The sequence below is a fragment of the Microtus pennsylvanicus genome, chromosome 1 (genome assembly GCF_037038515.1).
Source record: "Microtus pennsylvanicus isolate mMicPen1 chromosome 1, mMicPen1.hap1, whole genome shotgun sequence".
Taxonomy (NCBI): domain Eukaryota; kingdom Metazoa; phylum Chordata; class Mammalia; order Rodentia; family Cricetidae; genus Microtus; species Microtus pennsylvanicus.
The window spans coordinates 47,257,305-47,278,132 of NC_134579.1; the positions used below are offsets into that span (position 1 = coordinate 47,257,305).

Below are 20,828 nucleotides of genomic sequence, written 5' to 3' on the forward strand. Positions count from 1 at the left end.
CATGCACTCATGGCACCTGCACACACACATTCACTTAAAAATAAGAAATGCATGTAACCTTCTGATTTTCTAAGCTGTGATGCACAGCCTAGTAATGCTACCTTGGGCACAGATACAGTTGTTACCCATGATCAAATGAGCTCTGCAGCCTTGTCATCATGAAAGGATATTAGGGAAAGATCCCAATTCAACGCACAGCTTCCCTGGGCATCATTCTCACTCTCTATCACAAAGTTGGACAAGCTTTTTAAGTCAAACCGCAAGTTAGTGATGGTCTGCAAAGTTGTCCTGTCCTTAGAAATGTTTAGATACTTTCCAGATATGTAACTTGCATGTTGAGCCACAGATACCTTGGGTCTTGTGTTCTGGCTGGTTTTATGTCATCTTGACAACCTCAATTGAGAAGAAGCCCCCAACTGATTGCCTGTGGGCAACCCTGTGATACAGTTTTGTGATTGATGATTGGTGCTGTGGGTGGCATGACTGTGGTCTTGTAGTGCCATCCCTGGGCTGGTGGTTCTCGGTGCTATAAGAAAGCAGGCAGAACAAGCCAGGAAGAGCAAGCTAGTGAGCAGGATCCTTCCATGGCTTCTGCACCAGTGCCTGGTTGAGTTCCTGCCCTGACTTCTCTCAGGGATGTGCTGTGAAACTGTAAGCTGAAGTCAACCATTTCCTCCCCAAGTTGCTTTTGGTCACAGTGCTTTATATCAGCAATAAAATTCCTAACTAAGTAAGACCCTGAATTTCATGTTTCCCATTTACTCAAGAACAATTCTAGCCGGGTGGTGGTGGCACACGCTTTTAAGCTCAGCACTCAGGAGGCAGAGGCAGGCGGATCTCTGTGAGTTCGAGGCCAACCTGGTCTATAGAACTAGTGCCAGGACAGGCTCCAAAACTACATAGAGAAACTCTGTCTCAAAAAACAATCTCAAGAACAAATCTGAATTATAATGATTTTTTTAACTGAAAACTTGCATGATGCTTAGTCTTCCAAAACTCTTAAAGGCGAAACTTGAATAGTGAAGACTTTAACTTCTGGAGTCAAAAGGAACCTGGGTCTAGTTTTGAGCATAAACTCTTTATTTTTCTCTATGGTGCGTATTTACTGAACTCCAAAGTTAATTATATGCTAAACGAGGAACAGACACAGGCTTCAGACTCAGAATTATCTATAGTGGAAGTGAACTTTAACAAACATGTCTGGGCTAGATTTTAGCATTTAGGTGAAGACTCATACCCTGGGAGGATGGACAGTTCTCAAGGATTGCTAGACACTCTTAAGGCTAACACTTCCGATTCACATGACTGGAGTGGGCCAAGATGGTTTTGCCATCATTAGTGGAGTTTCAATACTATTTCCCGTATTCCTTCGGTTGCTTTATACTTATCAATTCACTATAGTGCTGTTTTTGTTTAATTTACTATAGTATTGTTCACACATATTGAGAGTAAAGTATGTATATAACTAGGGAGTATTAGCTAGCTTGGGCTGGATGGAAGTTACTCCTCTCCACTCAGTCTCTTTTCAATGTTTCCTCTTTTGCCATACTCATTTTTATTCACATTTCATTTGCCTTAAGATAATGAGAAACCCATGCGTGTGGTAGATGATGAGGACTTGGGAGACCAACATCTCATTGGCGAGCTGAGGAAAGAGTACGGAATGACCTACAATGACTTCTTCATGGTGCTGACAGATGTGGACCTGAGAGTCAAGGTAAAGGTTCTTGCTGGGGGTGGCAAAACTATGGTGCCCTCTGGTCAATGGATTCATTAGATGTATAGTTCAGCACATACTATGCCATAGCAGGTTGGGTTCTTAAATGACCCTAGTATTTGAGTTGTCTTACAACATTCAGAAATGATGTATCCAGGAATGACTGGGTTGAGCTGCGCTTTAGGCAGCCCAGCCGCATGACTCAAACTGAATCAATCTTCCCGCCACACAAATGCTGTGAATTTGTCAGTTGTTAGTTAAATGACTGTGGTGCTCCAAGCCCTGAGAATAAAAGAGAAGGAGGAATTCCTTCCTTCATGAAACCTGCACTTATATCCCAGGACCTATTGTGGAAAGTCCTCATTTAAGATAAGAAAGACTGCAAGGATTTTTCATCGACTTTCTTCCCAGAAGGACAAAATTTCTAACCCATCAAAAACTGGGTTACGCAGTCATACTAATACAAAATATCTAGCTTTAATTGACACTTTCCTTTCACCAAGCACCTTGCTCAAAACTATGTAATTCTTGTTGTAAAGATGTAAAATGAATACCAGTATCTTTCTTGTTTGGCAGAGAGAAAAAGTATAACCCCTGAATGGATAAGTGACTTGTTCAAGTTGATCCAGCTAGAATTAGATTTCATTCCCACAGTGGCTAGCTACAGATCTCATTGCCTTCATCATTCTGGGATGCTGACACTACAGTAAGATCTCTGGGGAGGGGTGCCATCTGCAACATCATAACAGTTGACTCCCCCCCCCCCGCAGTATTTCTGTGGTTTGGGGGAGAGATCTCTCCATTAATGTGTTGTGTACAAGTGTTGCCTTATCTCCAACAGGAGAAGTTGGACTAGATCATCTTTAAAATGAAACCCCAGTGGGGCAAAGTTGTGAGCCACACTCAGATGGTCCCTCATATTGGTTCTGCTCAGCAGGGCCCATTTCCACATTAGGTGACTTTTAAAAGGATGGGTAGCTGGGATCCAAGGAAATGAATTTTGATGTCTTTAAGTTGGATCCCAACCTGTTTTCCAGAATAGGTGAGCAAAGAGGACCTGATGTTAAATGACTCAATAAAACAGGATTTTATGGAAAAGTCAAGTTAAAAATTCTACCATCCAATTCCATGTAGTTCTCTATGTTAGTATACTGTTCTTCGCTTCTCTGATTGTGTCAAAAACAGGAACCAGATTAGTCCTAGGCATATGGGTGTGAATGTAGGGTTTATATGGTATGGAAGATATAAATTGTTTTTATTAAAAGAAGGCAAGAATAATTCTTTATAAACATATCAATCACTTCCAGAAGTACTAATTTCAAGCAATTGGAAGAGGGTACTCTTGCAAAAGAACATCTATAAACCATCAAACCCTATAGACTCCAAATCAAAGATTTCCCTAGACCTCACTGGAATTACATGTACCCTGTGCTTTCTTAAACAGCAATACTATGAAGTTCCAATAGCAATGAAGTCTGTGTTCGATCTGATTGATACTTTCCAGTCCCGAATCAAAGACATGGAGAAGCAGAAGAAGGAGGGCATAACCTGCAAGGAGGACAAGAAACAGTCCCTGGAGAATTTCCTATCCAGGTACATGATCTTTGCGTTCCCAGGAAAGGCTAGTGCAATTTTGCCTGGAGTGAGGCCAGAACCAAACAAACACAGCGCTTCGTGTGTGCTTCTGGGAGGGTGCTTGTCTGTTTCTGAGCACTCTGCCTGCTGGGTTTAGTCGTGTGTGTGTGTGTGTGTGTGTGTGTGTGTGTGTGTGTGTCTGAAAATGGTTCTGGTTGCAAGGTTTCAACTATGAAGGTTGATTTGGTGATGCTGGATGGGTGTCTTCAGTTCCTTTTTTTTTTTGGTACAAAGCATAGAATTCAGAACTTCTGCAGGGATTGCTTCATGCAGACAGTGAATCTAAGAAGCTGTGTTCATAACATTCTGTTTTACGTGAGTGTACTTTCATTTCTAAATGGGATTTGGTACACTGTTTGAGTTCCACTTCCTTACAACAAAACAAAAAGAGTCTTACTAAAACCCGAAAATTAGGAATCCCTTTGACTGAGCTTCAGGATTCTCTGGGGAGTATTGTGTACTCAAAGCCCTTTGATAGGAAGGAAGAGGGCATACCCCAGAAAAGGGAGTTTAAAAAAAATGACAATCTCTTCCTTGGTCCATGCCTTTCTCAATGTTGGGTGAAAATTTCACAGGGACTTTGAGGCTCTAAGAGGGACAAAATTGAAAAACACACACACAACAGAAAAAAATCATAGAGACCTCAATACAAGTTCCACCCCGACTGTATACCCTTCACGGTTCATGTCAGTCAGTGTCTCAAGAATTCAGGGATTAATAAGTAAATAACTTGACTTCCTGCAGGCTCAGGGGACTCGGGACTCTTAGAGTATAGTATCTCATCTAAATGAGGTCTGATTTATCATTCGTATGGGGATTCAATCTGCAACACAATCATGATGCTTCTCAACTAAATTGCCTTAAAAATCTTTCCACTCTAAAATGAAAATAATGCTAGCAGGAGCCCTGCCTCCATCCAGAGTTGGTGTATACTCATTATATTGGTACCAAGAGCTTTCCCTGCTATACATTCAGATATAAAATGTTGCTCATAGATTCTTGTCCTTGAATATTTTCAAATCCATCCCCCCCACAATTGTGTTCACTTAGACTTTAACTTGCTCTGTACTTCCTAATCATTCAATTTCACAACCTCATTTGTTGTTGCAAGTTTGTCATTAGATCAAATTTTTTTAAAGTTCACAAGAACATGTATGTATGTATGTATGCATGCATGCATGCATGTGTACATATGCACCCATAGGTCTTGTACATGGTTTTATAATTTTTGTAAGTCTGTATTACAATTGCTCTGTCATGTCCAGAAAACACTTTCCTTGAAGTTAATCACCTCCTCTGAACTTAAAATCTCCCTGACCCCCTTTCACGGTAGACACCAAATCCCACTAACTAGCTGAAGAGAAACTGACACTTGATGGCCACTGGGAGACTGAGAGTCGGTGTTTTTTAATGGTGACCCTTGGTGGGTCCACCACACTCCAGGGCAGGGCTTGCTCCTAAAGCAGCTGGACAATGCAAGTTCCACTTAATAGCTTTTTTTTGGGGGGGGGTTCAAGACAGGATTACTCTGTGGCTTTGGAGCCTGTCTTGGAACTAGCTCTTGTAGACCAGGCTGCTGGCCTTGAAATCACAGAGATCTGCCTGCCTCTGCCTCCCGAATGATGGTATTAAAGGCATGCACTACCACTGCCCGGCTAATACTTAATAGCTTTTTAAAAGAAGAAAAAAACTGGAAGCTGAGTGGGTAGGAAGTTATGGGTGGGAAGGTAAATCTGGGTGTGTTGGAGGGTAGAGGATATGATCAAAATATACTATATAAAATATTCAAGGAAGTATCTTAAAAATTTAAACAGAGTAGTGTATTACTCAGAGGCAGGAAGAAAATAGCCCCATGTTGGAATTCTGCCTTTATCTTTTTCTCACTCGTCAATTGTGAGATATTGGGCTGATTTTTTAACCACCTCAGGATTCAGTTTTCTAATTTGCGCAATGATAATAAGTGTTCTTGTTCTTAAGATCATTGTGAAAGGGCAATTGGATATTAAAGGTAACAAAGGCCCAGGACTTAGCACAAAGAAAGTAACCAATAAATGGTTATTTACTGTAACCTATAACTGTTATTTATTAATGGCTATTACTGTATTCCAGCATATTGTTCAGGCCCTATACAACTCTGTGTTGGTGAGGGAAACTCAGAATTGAAATCCAAGCAGAGAGAAAAAGGAAAAACAAAAAACCCCTGGGAGAAAAATATCCAATGACTAAGTTAATCCCTAAATGGGAATTTTCCTTAAATTTGCTGACTTGGTGAGACAGCACAGCCTGTTTTCAACTGATCAGACCCTGAAGGCAGTCTGGTCTTTAGCACTGTATTTTACACTGTAATTACCCATCCCCGAAACAGAAGCCCCAAAGAGTGGCCAAATGCACACTAATTTGGTATGCCAGTGAAAAGAAAGCAAACACAAGCAGACTTTGTAGGGTTTCATTGACTGAGAAACTGAAGCGACAGAAGAACAATTTGCTCTTGACCAAAACAGGGTCACAAGTCTTGTCATATACTGGCCTTGGATGCTATTTCCTTTAGTGTCTTGAGCTGGGGGATCTTGAAACCCTTGTATTGGAAGTATTGGAAGTCCAGTCACTCCTTATGGGAAGCACTGTTGTGTCTGAGACAGGGCGTCTCATCCCTGTCCCATCAAAACCTCATTCAGTGGCACAGGTAAATAAGTTGAAACAGACTTCACTAAAATAACTCAATGGCTCCATGTAGGCCAGAGAGGCTGGCCTGGTTAGATCCTGGCTGGGGGCCAGTTCTGGTCTGGCACTTCTCCTAAGGAAGCAGGGAAATCCAGAGACCAACCGAGCTTGTGACCCAGCAGCCGCCACTGTTCCCTTTCCCAGGAACCTCTGGACTGTCTCATATGCTCCTTTCCCTTGGTCTGTGCCAAAACATTCATCTCCGTATCCTCAGTGGAGACTTGTTTTTCTTTCCCTTTGGAGAAAAACAAGCAGAGGAAGCAAATGTAATGTCACAGCAAGCCATTCCTGGCAAGGCTTGGGAGATAGACGTCCATTCAGAGCTTGTATTTCATTCCACTATTATTGTGCCCCATCCCAAACCACTGTTCTCTCCAAGAGGCCATTTTCTTGAGCTCTCGTGTTCACTCTGAAGCAAGATAGGGCATAGGGAGAGAAACCATGCACTCAGCAATTGTTAATCACTGCTGCTTGCCTGCACCTGAGGCAGAAAGCAACACCCCCATTCCATTTTTGAGACAACTCTATTCAGCTTTTCCTTGGAAGCACACTGTATGTGCTTCATACCACATTGGGGGAAGCACACTGTATGTGCTTCATACCACATTGGGGGAAGCACACTGTATGTGCTTCATACCACATTGGGGGAAGCACACTGTATGTGCTTCATACCACATTGGGGGAAGCACACTGTATGTGCTTCATACCACATTGGGGGAAGCACACTGTATGTGCTTCATACCACATTGGGGGAAGCACACTGTATGTGCTTCATACCACATTGGGGGAAGCACACTGTATGTGCTTCATACCACATTGGGGGAAGCACACTGTATGTGCTTCATACCACATTGGGGGAAGCACACTGTATGTGCTTCATACCACATTGGGGGAAGCACACTGTATGTGCTTCATACCACATTGGGGGAAGCACACTGTATGTGCTTCATACCACATTGGGGGAAGCACACTGTATGTGCTTCATACCACATCGGGGACCTGAGAGCATGACCACAGCATCAGCATCCTTAAGCCTAAATTTGGGTACCACTTTAGATTTACTAGTTGTGCAGATCACCCACTTCTTTATGTCTCTCTCATCATTCATAAACTGGGGAAAATAAAGCTCTAGTGAGGAACACTTACTGTGTCATGAAAGTGACACAAGAATCACATCGTTGTCATGCGGCATGGTGATGACTGATAACTAGGGTATGGTAATGACAGGTTTGGAAACAGGGAGCCGAAAACAGAGACATGATTTCCTAGATCCATCATATGGACAGCATACTGATGGGTTTGGAATTCAATTTTGTAACATCCCTCTGAAGGAGACACTGATATTTTCAATTCCAGAAATAAGGGGAAAGTGAGACTTAGTGACATGCTCGAAGACATGCAAAAAGTAGTGATGACAAACTTGAATTCAAGCTTCCACATATAAGACAAAAGCTCTATTAGTGCACCATGACAGTCGTTCTAGCAGTAGAAGCTGGATTTGCCAAAATTCCCATGGCTTTTCCACTTCGTGGGGCAGTTGAAGTGACTTCTATTAATGATATTAAGATAAAGATCAGAATTTACATTTGCCTCTAGAATAACAACTAACGAAAGTGCACAGGCTTTTATTCTTTTGAAACCTCTTTAACTCTTAGTGACCTTCCACTTTCCTTCTTGCTGCCACAGTGATCCACGTCAAATTTAGCGGTCTTTTTCTAGCCTTTCTTGTTTGCATTCTCATTCCCCAATGCACACTGAACTCCACAGGGAACTCTGCTGGGGCTTCAATTCTGTAGTCTCGATTTGGCTGCCTCCCTTACAATTTTGACTAGTCTTTGCTACAACTGAGAGCTTCACTTTACCCCAAGTGACCTCATCATACATGGTGACCAGGACCCAACATATCCTGTGGGAATCCTGAAGTCTCAACAGAAAAAGGAGGAGTATGTGGCAATGCAGTTTAATGGTTTTCAGAACCCATGGGGGAGTTCTAAGGGCCAGGGATTTTTATTCTGGGAATGGAAAAACCCAACAGCCGACGTTGCTCTTTCTTACACTGGCCTCTGTTGTATGAAGCAGTCACAGCAGCCTTGGGCATCTTTTCCAGGTTCCGATGGAGGAGGCGGTTGTTGGTGATCTCTGCCCCTAATGATGAAGACTGGGCCTATTCACAACAGCTCTCTGCCCTCAGTGGCCAAGCATGCAATTTTGGTGAGTGGGAGGCACCTCATTTCTGCTTTCCCATACTGCTTTCTTTCTGGATGGTTCTAAAATGAAACATAGGGCCTTGCCTCACCCAAATGCACCCCAATCCAAATGTAGATTCCCAGGCACACATTCTATTTATTGAATATGAAGTTGCTTTTCAAGTAATGTTTTAGTAAACTATAGGTCCCCTCACCTTCCTCCTTTCATATGCTACACTGACAGGCTGGGAAGTATCCACCGTTTTACTTACAATTAGTTTTGATTTCTTTTTACACACGTCTCAAGATGATGAGATACAGGCACCATCGTTTATCTGATACTTGGGTACTGGCTGCTAACATTGGATGCTTCTCCATAAACTGATCTAGTTCTGGGAATTAATGAAACAGAGCCTTATGATTTTAGAGACAGAATGTCACTTTGGAACTACAGCTCCTCCTGATTTACCCTCCCGTGTGCTGGAATTATGGGCGTGTGTCACTGTGCCTGGTTCTGAACCTTATTAAGTCAAGTCAAAAAAGGAAACTAAAATATGTTTCTCTTCTCCTTGTTGCAAATCCCTCAATGTTTTGAAAAATAACACAGCACCTTACTTACTAAACATTAGGCTAACGGAAAGCAGAAAGTACTAGTATCATTTTAAATGTGACCGCAGAAACATATGCTCAGTCCAGAGAACTCATCACTAGGTTCGGTGTGAAATGGGATGGCGGTGAAGTCAGTGGTGTCCATGTCCCAGCTGACCCCCATGAGCTATGCCACTGTGGAGAGTACACCTTGAATCCATAGATTGATGGTGGACTGTGTTCTGGTCATTGCAAAATTCATTACAACGTTACAAATGAAGACCGTTTTGAGTCTTCCAATAGGAAGTAGCTCTAAAATTGTACTTGATTCTTGAAGGAAGGGTCTTCAAAAGTTTTGTGAAGCATTATCTAGACCATGCTCTGTGATATGGCTCAGTGTCTCTAAATTACAAGCACTTTTCAAGGGTAAGATGGGAAATGACTCAAAGGGAGGCAGCAAGCATGCTCCAAATGACAAGACCATTTAAGAACTTCTCACTCACCCTCCATTTATCAAGGCTAACAACAGTTTACAGCTTTCAATTTAGAGTCTTGGGTGTGTCAATATTCTGAACTGTATTTACACATTGGAGTCATCAATAGTGCTAATTATGGAAGATATTCTTAGAGCAACCAAGGATTCATCCTCATCACAGTGGCACATATTGATAATCTCAGCACAAAGAGGCTCAGCCCACGGGTTTGTGAGTTCCAGGCCAGCCTGGGCTGTGGAGTGCCACCCGTGTCAAAAAACAATGATGACAAATAAAGCCATGAATTGCTACCTTTTCAAAGATACCTTTGCAAGGGCTAAGAGGTGTTGTTTCGTTTTATCTTTTAGCACAGAAAGCCTGTGCCACAGGACTGTAAGCCAAGCCTTTTGTTACAGGCAGGAAATGTGAACAAACCATGCTTTCCAAGAATCACTAGACTCACGTTCTTCCCTTCTGGAAATATGACACACTGGGGTTAGGAATAGAACGCTTCACCTTTCTGGGAAAAGATAAAGGTGGAAAACCAAACAAAACAGTGGTTTGCCTTGATTCTAGCTCCTCCTTTCTAGGAGCCCTCCCACATAGAAAAGCTTTCAATTTTCTCCCCTGGGCAACATTACTCCACCGATCTTATCATTAACTCCAAGCTATTACCCAGTCCTGATGTTTTCTTTCTGAATCCTTCACACACTTTTCATCTTCAAAAGAATTCCAACCAGCTCTCAAGGCGTGACCTTCCCTCCTCTACGGAAACCTTAGCTGAAGATGGTGGGGAACAAGCTGTGCTTGCCTGTGGCTCCCCTGGGGACCCTCTGCAGGAGGAAGAACCTGCTAGTCAAGGGAAACACCTATGCTGACTCACCTGACTTGTGTGGTTTTTCTCTCTGAGGAGAAGTTATCCGTAGTGTGTGTGAGAACATCAGGCTTAAGTTGTTTTTGTAAAACAACCCATCACTGTGCTAAGCTCCTGTTAGGTAGTTTACTATTTGGCTACCAACAGCTTTGCATTTTTGGTATTTTACAGTGACAGTCATTTTAAGAGCAAATTCTTGGGTTTTTGTCCAACCCCTGACACATAAAGCCCCCTGATTCTTGCTAATCTTGAAATCTGTAACCCCTCCTTTCATTTTTGAGTGTTTCCTATCTTTTGGAAACATGGAAAACAGATTATTTTACTTGGCGTTTTATGTTCTATATTCTTTTCCAACTAAAATTGACTTGAAAAATCGTCAGATGTCAGATTTTTGGAATTAAAAGATATTTTCAGGGCTTCTCCTCTAATGTGACTTTTTTCTCCTGTGTCAGGTCTTCGTCACATAACCATTTTGAAGCTTTTGGGCGTCGGAGAGGAGGTTGGAGGCGTCTTAGAACTGTTCCCAATTAATGGTAATCTTTTATTATTTTAAAATATTATGAATTAGTATTAATTTTAATTAAGTTACATTAAGCTATATGCGAGGAGAAAGTATACCTTGAAGAACGATGTGTGTGTATAAACATGCTTGTGTGCCCATGATATGTCTGGGTCAGGGACTTCACTAAGAACTAATCTTGGTTTTGATATAAAATTATTCAAACAAACAGTAAAAAAAATATCCATTTTAATTAGCAAAAGCATGCTTTTTGTCGATAACAAGTTTGAAGGTTTTCCAAGTATTTTATGTTCTATCAATTAATTCCATGATTGTTTTATGAGGTTGTATCAACTCAATTTCCTTTCAAGAGATAAGGAAATGCAATAAAGGGCTCGGAAAAACTAAAGAAAATGACTACAGACTGAAGGCTGCAGAAGGCAACTCTGTCCTCCTATTGAAATAAGTGCCAGTGTGCGAAAGAGTTGGCAGAGAGCCAGAGCAGACTCCCCAGAAAGCTTCTGTTTCCCCTCTTTTTTCTTTTCACTCATACTACTAGTTTAAATCCAGTCATTGGTTTTCAATATAATTGGTATTTTTCACCCTTGATGTCAAAACAAGCTTTCTATTGTTCCTTGAAAAGAAGCAAGCTAATTTGAAACATGCCTAGAAATAGAAACATCATTGTTTGTCAGTGACAGATTGTAAAGATGTTGGTATTGCAGGATTAAAATAAGGCCTCGGTTCTGTATTTCACAACATTTTCAAAAGAGATGCCACCTGCCCCATAATTTGACACTAACAACCTTGAACAACATAGCGTATACTTTCTGGATGCTCCCAGCAGACAACTGGATTTTGAGCTAAAGAGAACAAGTTTGCGGGTCTTCTCTTACAGTGATTTCCTCTTGCATTGATATGTCTATGAACTCTTGACCCTTTAATCCACTAACAACCATTCCAACGCTCTTCCAGGGAGCTCCACTGTTGAGCGGGAAGATGTACCAGCCCACTTGGTGAAAGATATTCGCAACTATTTCCAAGTGAGCCCAGAATACTTCTCTATGCTTCTAGTTGGAAAAGATGGGAATGTCAAATCTTGGTATCCTTCTCCTATGTGGTCGATGGTCATTGTGTATGACTTAATTGATTCCATGCAACTTCGAAGACAGGAAATGGCCATTCAGCAGTCACTGGGAATGCGCTGCCCAGAAGATGAGTATGCAGGATATGGTTACCATAGCTACCACCAAGGCTACCAGGATGGTTACCAGGATGACTACCGTCATCATGAAAGTTACCACCACGGATATCCTTACTGAACCCTATTCTCATCAAGATTCCCCTTCATCTGCTAACGCTGTGTGTGGCGAGCTACACAAGGGAAGTCCTCCATACTCCACATCCCCTGCCCTTTTCTTTCAGTGTTCTTCCAAGATTAAAGGAATAGTAAACTTTCCCCTACTCATGAGTTGTTACTGAGACATTTAAAAGAATTCTCTAACTTGAGAACAGGATACCTGGTGCTAAATAATTGTACTGAAAAAATAGATAGTATCTTTCTTTTCTTATAATAGCTATAATTTGATATGGCAATTTTAATAAAGTGTTTATATATCTTTTCATCATTTTATATTAATTTGTAAGTGAAAACTATGTTAAAGATCACAGTACAGATGTTTTCAGAAAAACATCTGGATAGACACAGAAGACAACAGATGCCTTTTTCTCCTTTTATAGTTCTGACTGATCTAGAACTACACCGTGTAAACTGAGCTGGCTTCATACTCACAGGTCTCCACTCGACTCTGCCTCCCAAATGTTGAGACTGAAGGCATGAGTCACCCTGTCTGGCTACAGGTGGCTTCTAAATACTTTAAATATCAGCCTAAAATTATTTACAACAGTTCTTTACCATATGAAATTCTTTTCTGAAACCTGGTAACACTAGAGTTATATTGGCCTTCAACTATAAAACAATGTTCATTATAAAAACACAATTATCTAACTTGGTAGCATTTATGAAGCTAGTCTTTCTAGCTTTGAGGATAAAATATTACATACAGAGGTTCTGTACTGATGTTGATTTTTTTGAGAGTGACTAAAGCCTTTCTTGGCTCTCAGCAGCCTAGGGGACAAGGTGCCAGATGGCCATCAGAGTCACCTCTCAAATTTGCTGAAAGGAGTGAGTAAAATGAAATTAGATTTATTGAGCAAAAGTGAGAGAGATTCCCAAGAACTCCAGGGTGGGAGGGGGTTTTGAGAGACAGAAAACGGCTTTGGCTTTATAGAATATTGTTAATGACAACTCTGAAAATTCACTTTAAGAAATAAATGTTGTTATTAAAAAAGATTGAGCTGTGTGTAGGGCCTTTGTAAAGGTGTTGGGGCAGAAACTAGACTACACTGTTCCTGAGCTGATGGGAGCTCATATGCTCTGTTAACCTGAGATATGATCGTGTACTGTTTGCCCAATCAGGGCAGTGTCATGAGTTTCAGGCACCTCTATTCATTCTGTTTCAACATTTGCTTGGTTTGCCAGCCATCTGCCATGGCTGGGTCTGCCAGCTGCCAGTCGAACCATTCTCACTGTGCCTCCCAAGTTTTGTGATCAACTTGTGGTTTATCATGAACCCTTCAATGCCTATGGGAGCTTGTCACTACCACAGCTACAAAATGTGCTATAGTTTGTTTGTTTGTTGCAGAAACATGCCTGAATTTGAGAAGACCAAGTCAGGAATGACTGGAAGACTTGGTCTATACAAGTAATGATTTGACGTTACCATTCTTAATTAAAGGACCTTGAGCATTAGACTCCACTTAGTATAAGTGATTCAAATAGTTTGTGCTATTTTCTATACACTCTGCTAGAGTCCAAGCACAAAACTGGAGAAGACCTTTTTATACATAAACTCAGACAAATAGAGAACATATACAAAGATCGCTAATTGGAACAGTAGGTACAGCGAGGGACAGAAAGGGAAGAAGCAGCGAGTGAGAAACGCCCTTGAGTCCTTGATGGCTGTGTTATCCTTTCTTGCTGCACTCTGTCCTTTGACTTTAAATGAAAGTCTTATATGAGTATGTTCTATGAAGTCTGGGGAATAGTTTCAAATGCATGAACTTGGAGGACTTGAAATTTGGCTCCTTGGCTGTACACTTGCCCAGGATGTCTGAGGCTGTGGGTTTCTTTAATGCCCAGCAATATAAACAAAAATAGTATATGTACTTGGGAAATCTTTGCTGGGTAAAATCTTTTTGCACATAAAACATACAAAGTATTATGCCTAAATTCTGAAAGTACTTTGTATACTATCTTGAAAGTGCACACATAATAACTACTAAGAGCATAAGTCTAAAAGGAATGGAAGTCTAGTGGTTATCGTCACAGCTGTGAATAGAACTGTTTAGAGGCATTGCATTTCACCTGACCCATGTTTTCCTGAAGCAGGGGGCTTACTCCAAACCAGGTAAGCAAAGTAAAACCCAAGCGACATGCCACCTCCCTTGGAATTGCCAGCTCACATGCTTTTGCTGCCTCACTTGGTATTGCTTTTATCTTTGTGGAGCTGGCCCTTCAAGCTGAATGTAGCGATAAGGCAAGCAGGCCTGCTTTTTGTCCCGCCCATCTCCGGTACTGCTAGCTTAGCCCCAGAATAATTACATGGAAACTGTATTTATTTAAACACTGCCTGGCCTGTTAGGTTCTAACCTCTTATTGAATAACTCTAACATCTTGATTAACCCATTTCTATTAATGTGTGTAGCACTACGAGGTGGTGGATTAACGGAAAGATTCTAACCTGAGTCCATCTCGGAGAGGAGAGATATGGCATCTGCCTCATTGCCTTCTTCCTCCCAGCATTCTGTTCTGTCTTTTCCTGCCTACCTATGTTCTGACCTATCAGGCCAAGCAGTTTTCTTTATTAATTAACCAATGAAAGCAACAGATAGATAGAAGACACTCCTACATCAGCCAAAGTTTCTGCCAACACAGGGGGGAAAGATACAGCCACAGTCCCCTCAATATAAAGTTCTACAGGCTTGGCAGAACTTTTCTAGAGTTTCTCTTCCTCCTTGAGGCAGCTCCAAGACCATTAGACAGTATTCAAGCAAAGAGGGACAGACTGAGGAATATTCTTCCTACAGGAATTTATGGCAAATAACAGGCTGAGTTGGAACATGAAGCTCTGTTTACAGATGAGTACACAAAGCACATAAGGGAACTGTTAAGAAAGACATCTGAGAAGCAGGGCAAAATAGCCTACCTTCAGGGAAAAGTCATGCTTCTATCCTAACACAGCCATATGTTTATATATTTGCATGGTAGCAGAAAGTCTTTGCCTTTCTTCTTATTGATTATTTTCATTTTTAAATTGTCATAAACAATATTTGGTTTCATTATATATTTTTAAACAAAATTGTTAATTTTCTTCCCTACCCTTTCCCAACCACACTGGCCTCCCTCGTCCCCTTCCTCCCACCAACCCACCCACTCCAACACTTCCTTCTGTTCCTTTTTGTTATTTTGTATATTCTATATTGCCTCCACATCTCATTTTTCCTTCCTTTCTACTTTCATACCCTATATTCATAATCACTCCCTCATATAAACAGCTTAACATAATACTTTCTAGTTTGCTTCATTTTCCTGCAAATCTCATTTTTCTTTACAGTTGAATAAAATCCCATTTTGTGTCATTCACATTGCCATTGTGAACAACACAGCAGTAAGCATAGTGTTTAGGGATTTCTGTAATAGAGTAAGAGTCCTTCAGTGTGGCACAGATGGACCCAATGATAGTTTATTTTACAAGTTTGAAAGCTTTTGTGTTTGCTTTCATAGTGGTTATAATTGGCTATGTAGGAGGATCAAAGGTTTTTGTACTCTCAGAAAAGCATGACGAAAACCTGGAATGTTAAGCACACAGGGTTATTCCTTTGAAGGAAGGCATGTAATCCAGCAGTTCTCAACCTGTGGGTCATGACCCATTTGGTGACCATCACAAATCAGGTATTTACATTAAGATTCATAACAGTAGCAAAATTACAATTATGAAGTAGCAATGGAATAATTTTTTGGTTGGGGGGGAGTCACCACAGCATGAGGAGCAGTATAAAAGTGTTGTAGGAGCTGCGGGCTATGTTCCACCAGGCTCCCAACTACCTGGCTAGCTTATATCCCAAAATAACAACACACAAACTGTATTCATTTAAACACTGCCATTATATCTAGCCTCTTCTTGGCTAACTCTCACACCTGGACTAGCCCATTTCTAATAATGTGTGTAGCACCCCAAGGTGCGCTTACCGGGAAGATTCTAGCCTACGTCCATCCTGGGTTGGAGCTTCATTGCGTCTGCCTCAGAGAGCAGAGCTGCATTGCGTCTGAGCTCACTTCCTCTTCCTCCCAGCATTCTGTTCTGTTTACTCCACCCACCTAAAGGCTGGGCCAAGGCAGTTTCTTTATTAGCCAATGACCTTCCTCCATCATTTCCCCTTTTTCTGTTTAAACAAAAAAAAAGGAAGGCTTTAACTTTAACATAGCAAAATTACATATAACAAAACAGTTATCAAGTAAGAATTACAATATTTATATCTATTTTATCTTTATCATAACTAAGGAAAACTATAACTATCTATTTTTCAACTCCATCAAAAACCTAAGTAAATGAAAAGTAAGCAACTTACAAAACTCTAGAAATGACAGAGACATCTCGCTGCCTGGACAGCCACCCAAAGTTCCTTTGTACCATTGGGGCATCCATCTTCGGCCTACAGGCCCATAGTTTCCAGCAGACATTTCAATGAAGCAGGAAATTTCAAAGGCAGTACAGTCACTATCTGCTGTGTCCTGCAGAATGTCTCGCAGACTCTTTCATGAATCAGGAACCCCGAAAGATCATCTCACCTTTAGGCAAGTTCAGTAGTACTCTCTCTGCGGGTTCTCTGTGTCCAGTTTATGCATCAGTCCAGGCAAGAGCAGTTTCTTGCCCAAATGGCTATCAAACTCCATAAGGATCCTCTTCAATGCCCACCTTCTTCTTGAAGTAGATTGGTGTTTCTAGGAGCAGACATGTCTCATTGTCATGAAAAGTCCTAAGTTATTAAAACATTTAAAATGCCATATTCTGCAGTCTTTGAAAGATATGAAGAATGCCTATCTAACTGAAATATATCTCTATATATCTAGAAAATCTAACTAACATGACTACAAACTTGACTGTTATTAATGATTATCCATTAACAACCTATATACATTACATTTTTAAATGAACTACACAATCACAATACCTTAATCAAGATCAGAAACACATATACATATAACAAAATTGACCTTAAATTTAAATCACTAAAGTAAAATCCATATCAATGCAAATTATTCATACCTATATCATATCCCCCTTTAAATGTAAAAGAACATTTATAAACAATATTTGGGAATACGGGTGCAGTTATTTCTCTCCAAACTGCTTCCTGCTGAATGGGGGCGCTGTTATTCAGGTCTTTTATGGGATAACCTGTCTGCTAGGTTCATCTCAGTTGGAAGTTGAGCAAAGTAATTTTTTGAGGGTGTTCACAGCAACCTTTCAGGAGGGCATGGTCTATCATACCATATTGAGATAGAAGAAATCCACAGGGTTTCAGCCTCTGTGAAAACAAAAGAAGAACCTCTTTTCCAAAGTATCATATACTTAGATCCAAATTCTGAAGTCAAGCTATTTTCAAAATATCTATGTTGGATTAGTTCAGCAGCATTTATAAACAAATATCTTTTAGCAGCTGTTGCTCCTTCCTCAGCATTCAAACAATTCAAAGAGAGCATAATAGCATACTGTATCAAAATTCTCTGTTTATTTTCCATCTTTGTACAGCTTTATTTTAACTCTATTTTGTTTATTTTTACTTTTTGAGACAGGTTTTCTGTATATCTTTGTCCTGGAATAACTCTGTAGACCAGGCTGTCCTTGAACTCTCAGAGATCCTTCTGTCTCTGCCTCCCAGGCATTGGGATTAAAGGCGTGTGCTACCACACCTTGAAGTCACAGAGGTCAATCTCCCTCTGCCTCTCAAGTGTTGGGATTAAAGGTGTGTACTACCACACCCAACAACTCTCTCCCCCTTTTTTTTTGTTTTTTACTTTAAGAACTTCAACTTTTAGCCTGCACATATTTTTAACACACTGTAAATCATTTAAAAGCTTTCTTTCTTTGACTCTTTCTTTTACTGTATATGTCTCTTTTTGGACCACCTGAGTCTTTAATTTACCAAGCAACATTGGTAGGACTAAAGCTGTGTCTTTGGTGGCTGGATCCAGCCCATTCCTTAGCTTTCCAGCCTCATGGCAGAGATACAGGCTGCCGCCATGTTTATCACCACAACTCTATGGCATTTCAAGGTCCCTGCCAGCAAGCGAGCTTCAGCAGCCTGTGCTTGCAAACTGCACGAACCGCCTGCATAAAAGAGTCAGAGTTTGCCCTGGCAGGACAGCCCAGAATGCTGGCAATTTTAAACGGCGCAGCTTTTTTCCTGCTACGGCTGAAAACCGAAAAGCATGTGTTCAGCTTTTCGTCAACACCGTTTAAGTGTTTCTTGGCAGGACCTTTAAAGAGCTGCAGGGTTTTGCAGCTAAAGCTGAGTCAGGAAGCCTCTCTTAGATGAGAGCACTTGCCTGCCTCCAGCAAGCAGAGCAGACCTGAGAAATTGCTGCTACCAAGAAAACATGCTTTACTCTATTCTTTCCCAAGCTTTCTCAGGCTTTCTGTGGATTCAGTTGTCCACACGTTGGGCAGACATTTTGTTGTAGGAGCTACGGGCTGTGTTTTACCTGGCTCCCGGCTACCTGGCTAGCTTATATCCCAAAATAACAACACACAAATCGTATTCATTTAAACACTGCCTCGCCCATTATATCTAGCCTCTTCTTGGCTAACTCTTGCACCTGGACTAGCCCATTTCTAATAATGTGTGTAGCACCCCAAGGTGCGCTTACCGGGAAGATTCTAGCCTACGTCCATCCTGGGTCGGAGCTTCATCGCATCTGCCTCAGAGAGCAGAGCTGCATTGCATCTGAGCTCACTTCCTCTTCCTCCCAGCATTCTGTTCTGTTTACTCCACCCACCTAAAGGCTGGGCCAAGGCAGTTTCTTTATTAGCCAATGACCTTCCTCTATCATAAAAGGGTCTCAGCATTTGGGAAGTTTGAGAACCACTAATATAACCTGTTATCCACCCAGAAAGCTAGGAACCAACATATTTAATAGCCTGATGTCCTTTGTGCTGATTCTTCAGACATGGGATCCTCCCCTAGACCTTTATCATAAACTTGTTTTTCCCATCAATCTGTAGAAATTATCTTTGGGGAGTTTGCAAGCCATTTCTAGGTAGTCATGCCTAGGTAGTAATGTCTAGAGAGTCATGCCTAGGTAGTCATGTCTAGATAGTCATTTCTAGGTAGTCATGTCTGGATAGTCATGTCTAGGGAGTCATGCAAAGTATTTAGCACACTTTGTTCTCCAAAGAGATTTTTGTATACTTTGCTGTGCACATAGGATTGAATTAATTATCAACAAAATAAGTTTCCACCAAATAGTGCTGTGCTTAAATATACATAAAATAAACTACTCAGGGAGATTCAGACCCAAGAAGTTTAAACCAACACTGGCTACACAGTCATGTTCAGCAGAACTCTCTTCTTGTCTCCCTTTCTGTGCTATGTTTTAAGTCCCAGATAGAACAGTGAGACAAGAGAAAGAAATACAAGGGAGACAGATAGGAAAGGAAGATGTCATTGTATCCTAATTTGCAGGAGACATGAAATTTACACGAGAAAAGCCAAAGACTCCATCAAGAAAAAGCTAAGACTGACAAACATTTTCAGCAAAGAGGAGGGTTATAAAATTAACATTTCAGATCAGTAGCCTTTCTAAACACCAAACAGATGAGAAAGAAATGCCCAAACCATCCCATTCATGACAACTCCCTTCCTCAATTAAATATCATGGAATAAACTCTAAAAAGGAAATGAAAGACTTATACAAAGAAAACTTTAAAAGACTCAAGAAAGAAGCAGAATAAGACCCCAAGATTTATCTCCTTTTCCCTACAGTAACGGTTGGAATGAGAATTTCCCCCCACAGGCTTGGATGTTTGAACACATAGTACCCAGTTGGTGGCACTGTTTGGGAAAGGTTCCTTGTAGTCATCCAGCACTTTGGTTCTTGCATTAGTGGAGCCTTGCTGGAGGACATATGTCACTGGGGATGGGCTTTGAAATTATACTTTTCACCCTTTTTCAGTTCCCTCTGTCTGCTTCACACTTATGGTTGAAGATGAAAGCTTTTAGCTTTATACAGCTGATGTCATGCTTGCCACTGTCCTGCCCTGCCAAGATGGACTTGTAGACAGATTTTCTTTGGGCCACCATCTCACAAAAAATGACACAGGGACTTAATATTAATTATGAAAGTTTGACCTATAGCTTAGGCTTGTCCCACTAGCTCTTATAACTTAACCCATTTCTATTAATCTATATGCTGCCATATGATTTGTGGCTTTTACTTCTTCTCCTGCATGTCTTGCTCCATCTGTGCCCAGCTGGCAACTTCCCTTTTTCTTCCCTGAAACCTCTCTGTCCCCAGAAGGCCTGTATAACCTCTTCCTGCTTAGCTATGGGCCATTCAGCTCTTTATTAAGGCAATCACAGTGACACAACTTCATACAGTATAATACTGTATACAAGCATTAAAAGTAGACATCTGAATGCTATTTTTGATGTGAGGAAATGCTTTCTTGTTTTCCCTACTTAATGTGATGTCACATGTATGTGAGTGCACATAGATGGGTATGTGTGCCTTTTATTATTCTGATGTATATTCCCTCTATACCTAATTTATTCTATACCTAAGTTTTATGATGAAATATTGAGTTTTATCTAAAGCTTTGAAACTATTAGAAAATGAAACACTTCAAAACTCTAATAAAAGCATAGTTTTTTTTTTTAAAAAATAAGAGCTAAAAAGCACAAAAAAAAAACAGAAACAAAAAATAAAAGAAACCAAACCAATCTCATACACATGGGATTATAACAAAATAAGCCATGCACAGCAAAGGAGAGAATCAAGAGTGACTGGGAA

At 40.8% G+C, this 20,828-nt stretch overlaps 1 protein-coding gene across 1 annotated transcript in view; it reads left to right on the forward strand.

Moving 5' to 3' along the window:
- Ccdc80 (coiled-coil domain containing 80) overlaps positions 1–13,046 on the forward strand; it is a 36,049-nt gene extending 23,003 nt beyond the window's left edge. The window contains exons 4-8 of the mRNA XM_075963536.1: positions 1,581–1,717; positions 3,162–3,310; positions 8,181–8,284; positions 10,647–10,727; positions 11,669–13,046. Coding sequence (XP_075819651.1) covers positions 1,581–1,717; positions 3,162–3,310; positions 8,181–8,284; positions 10,647–10,727; positions 11,669–12,015 — 818 coding nt within the window. The 3' untranslated portion in view covers positions 12,016–13,046. The remainder of the gene's footprint in view (positions 1–1,580; positions 1,718–3,161; positions 3,311–8,180; positions 8,285–10,646; positions 10,728–11,668) is intronic.
- Positions 13,047–20,828: the final 7,782 nt, after the last annotated feature.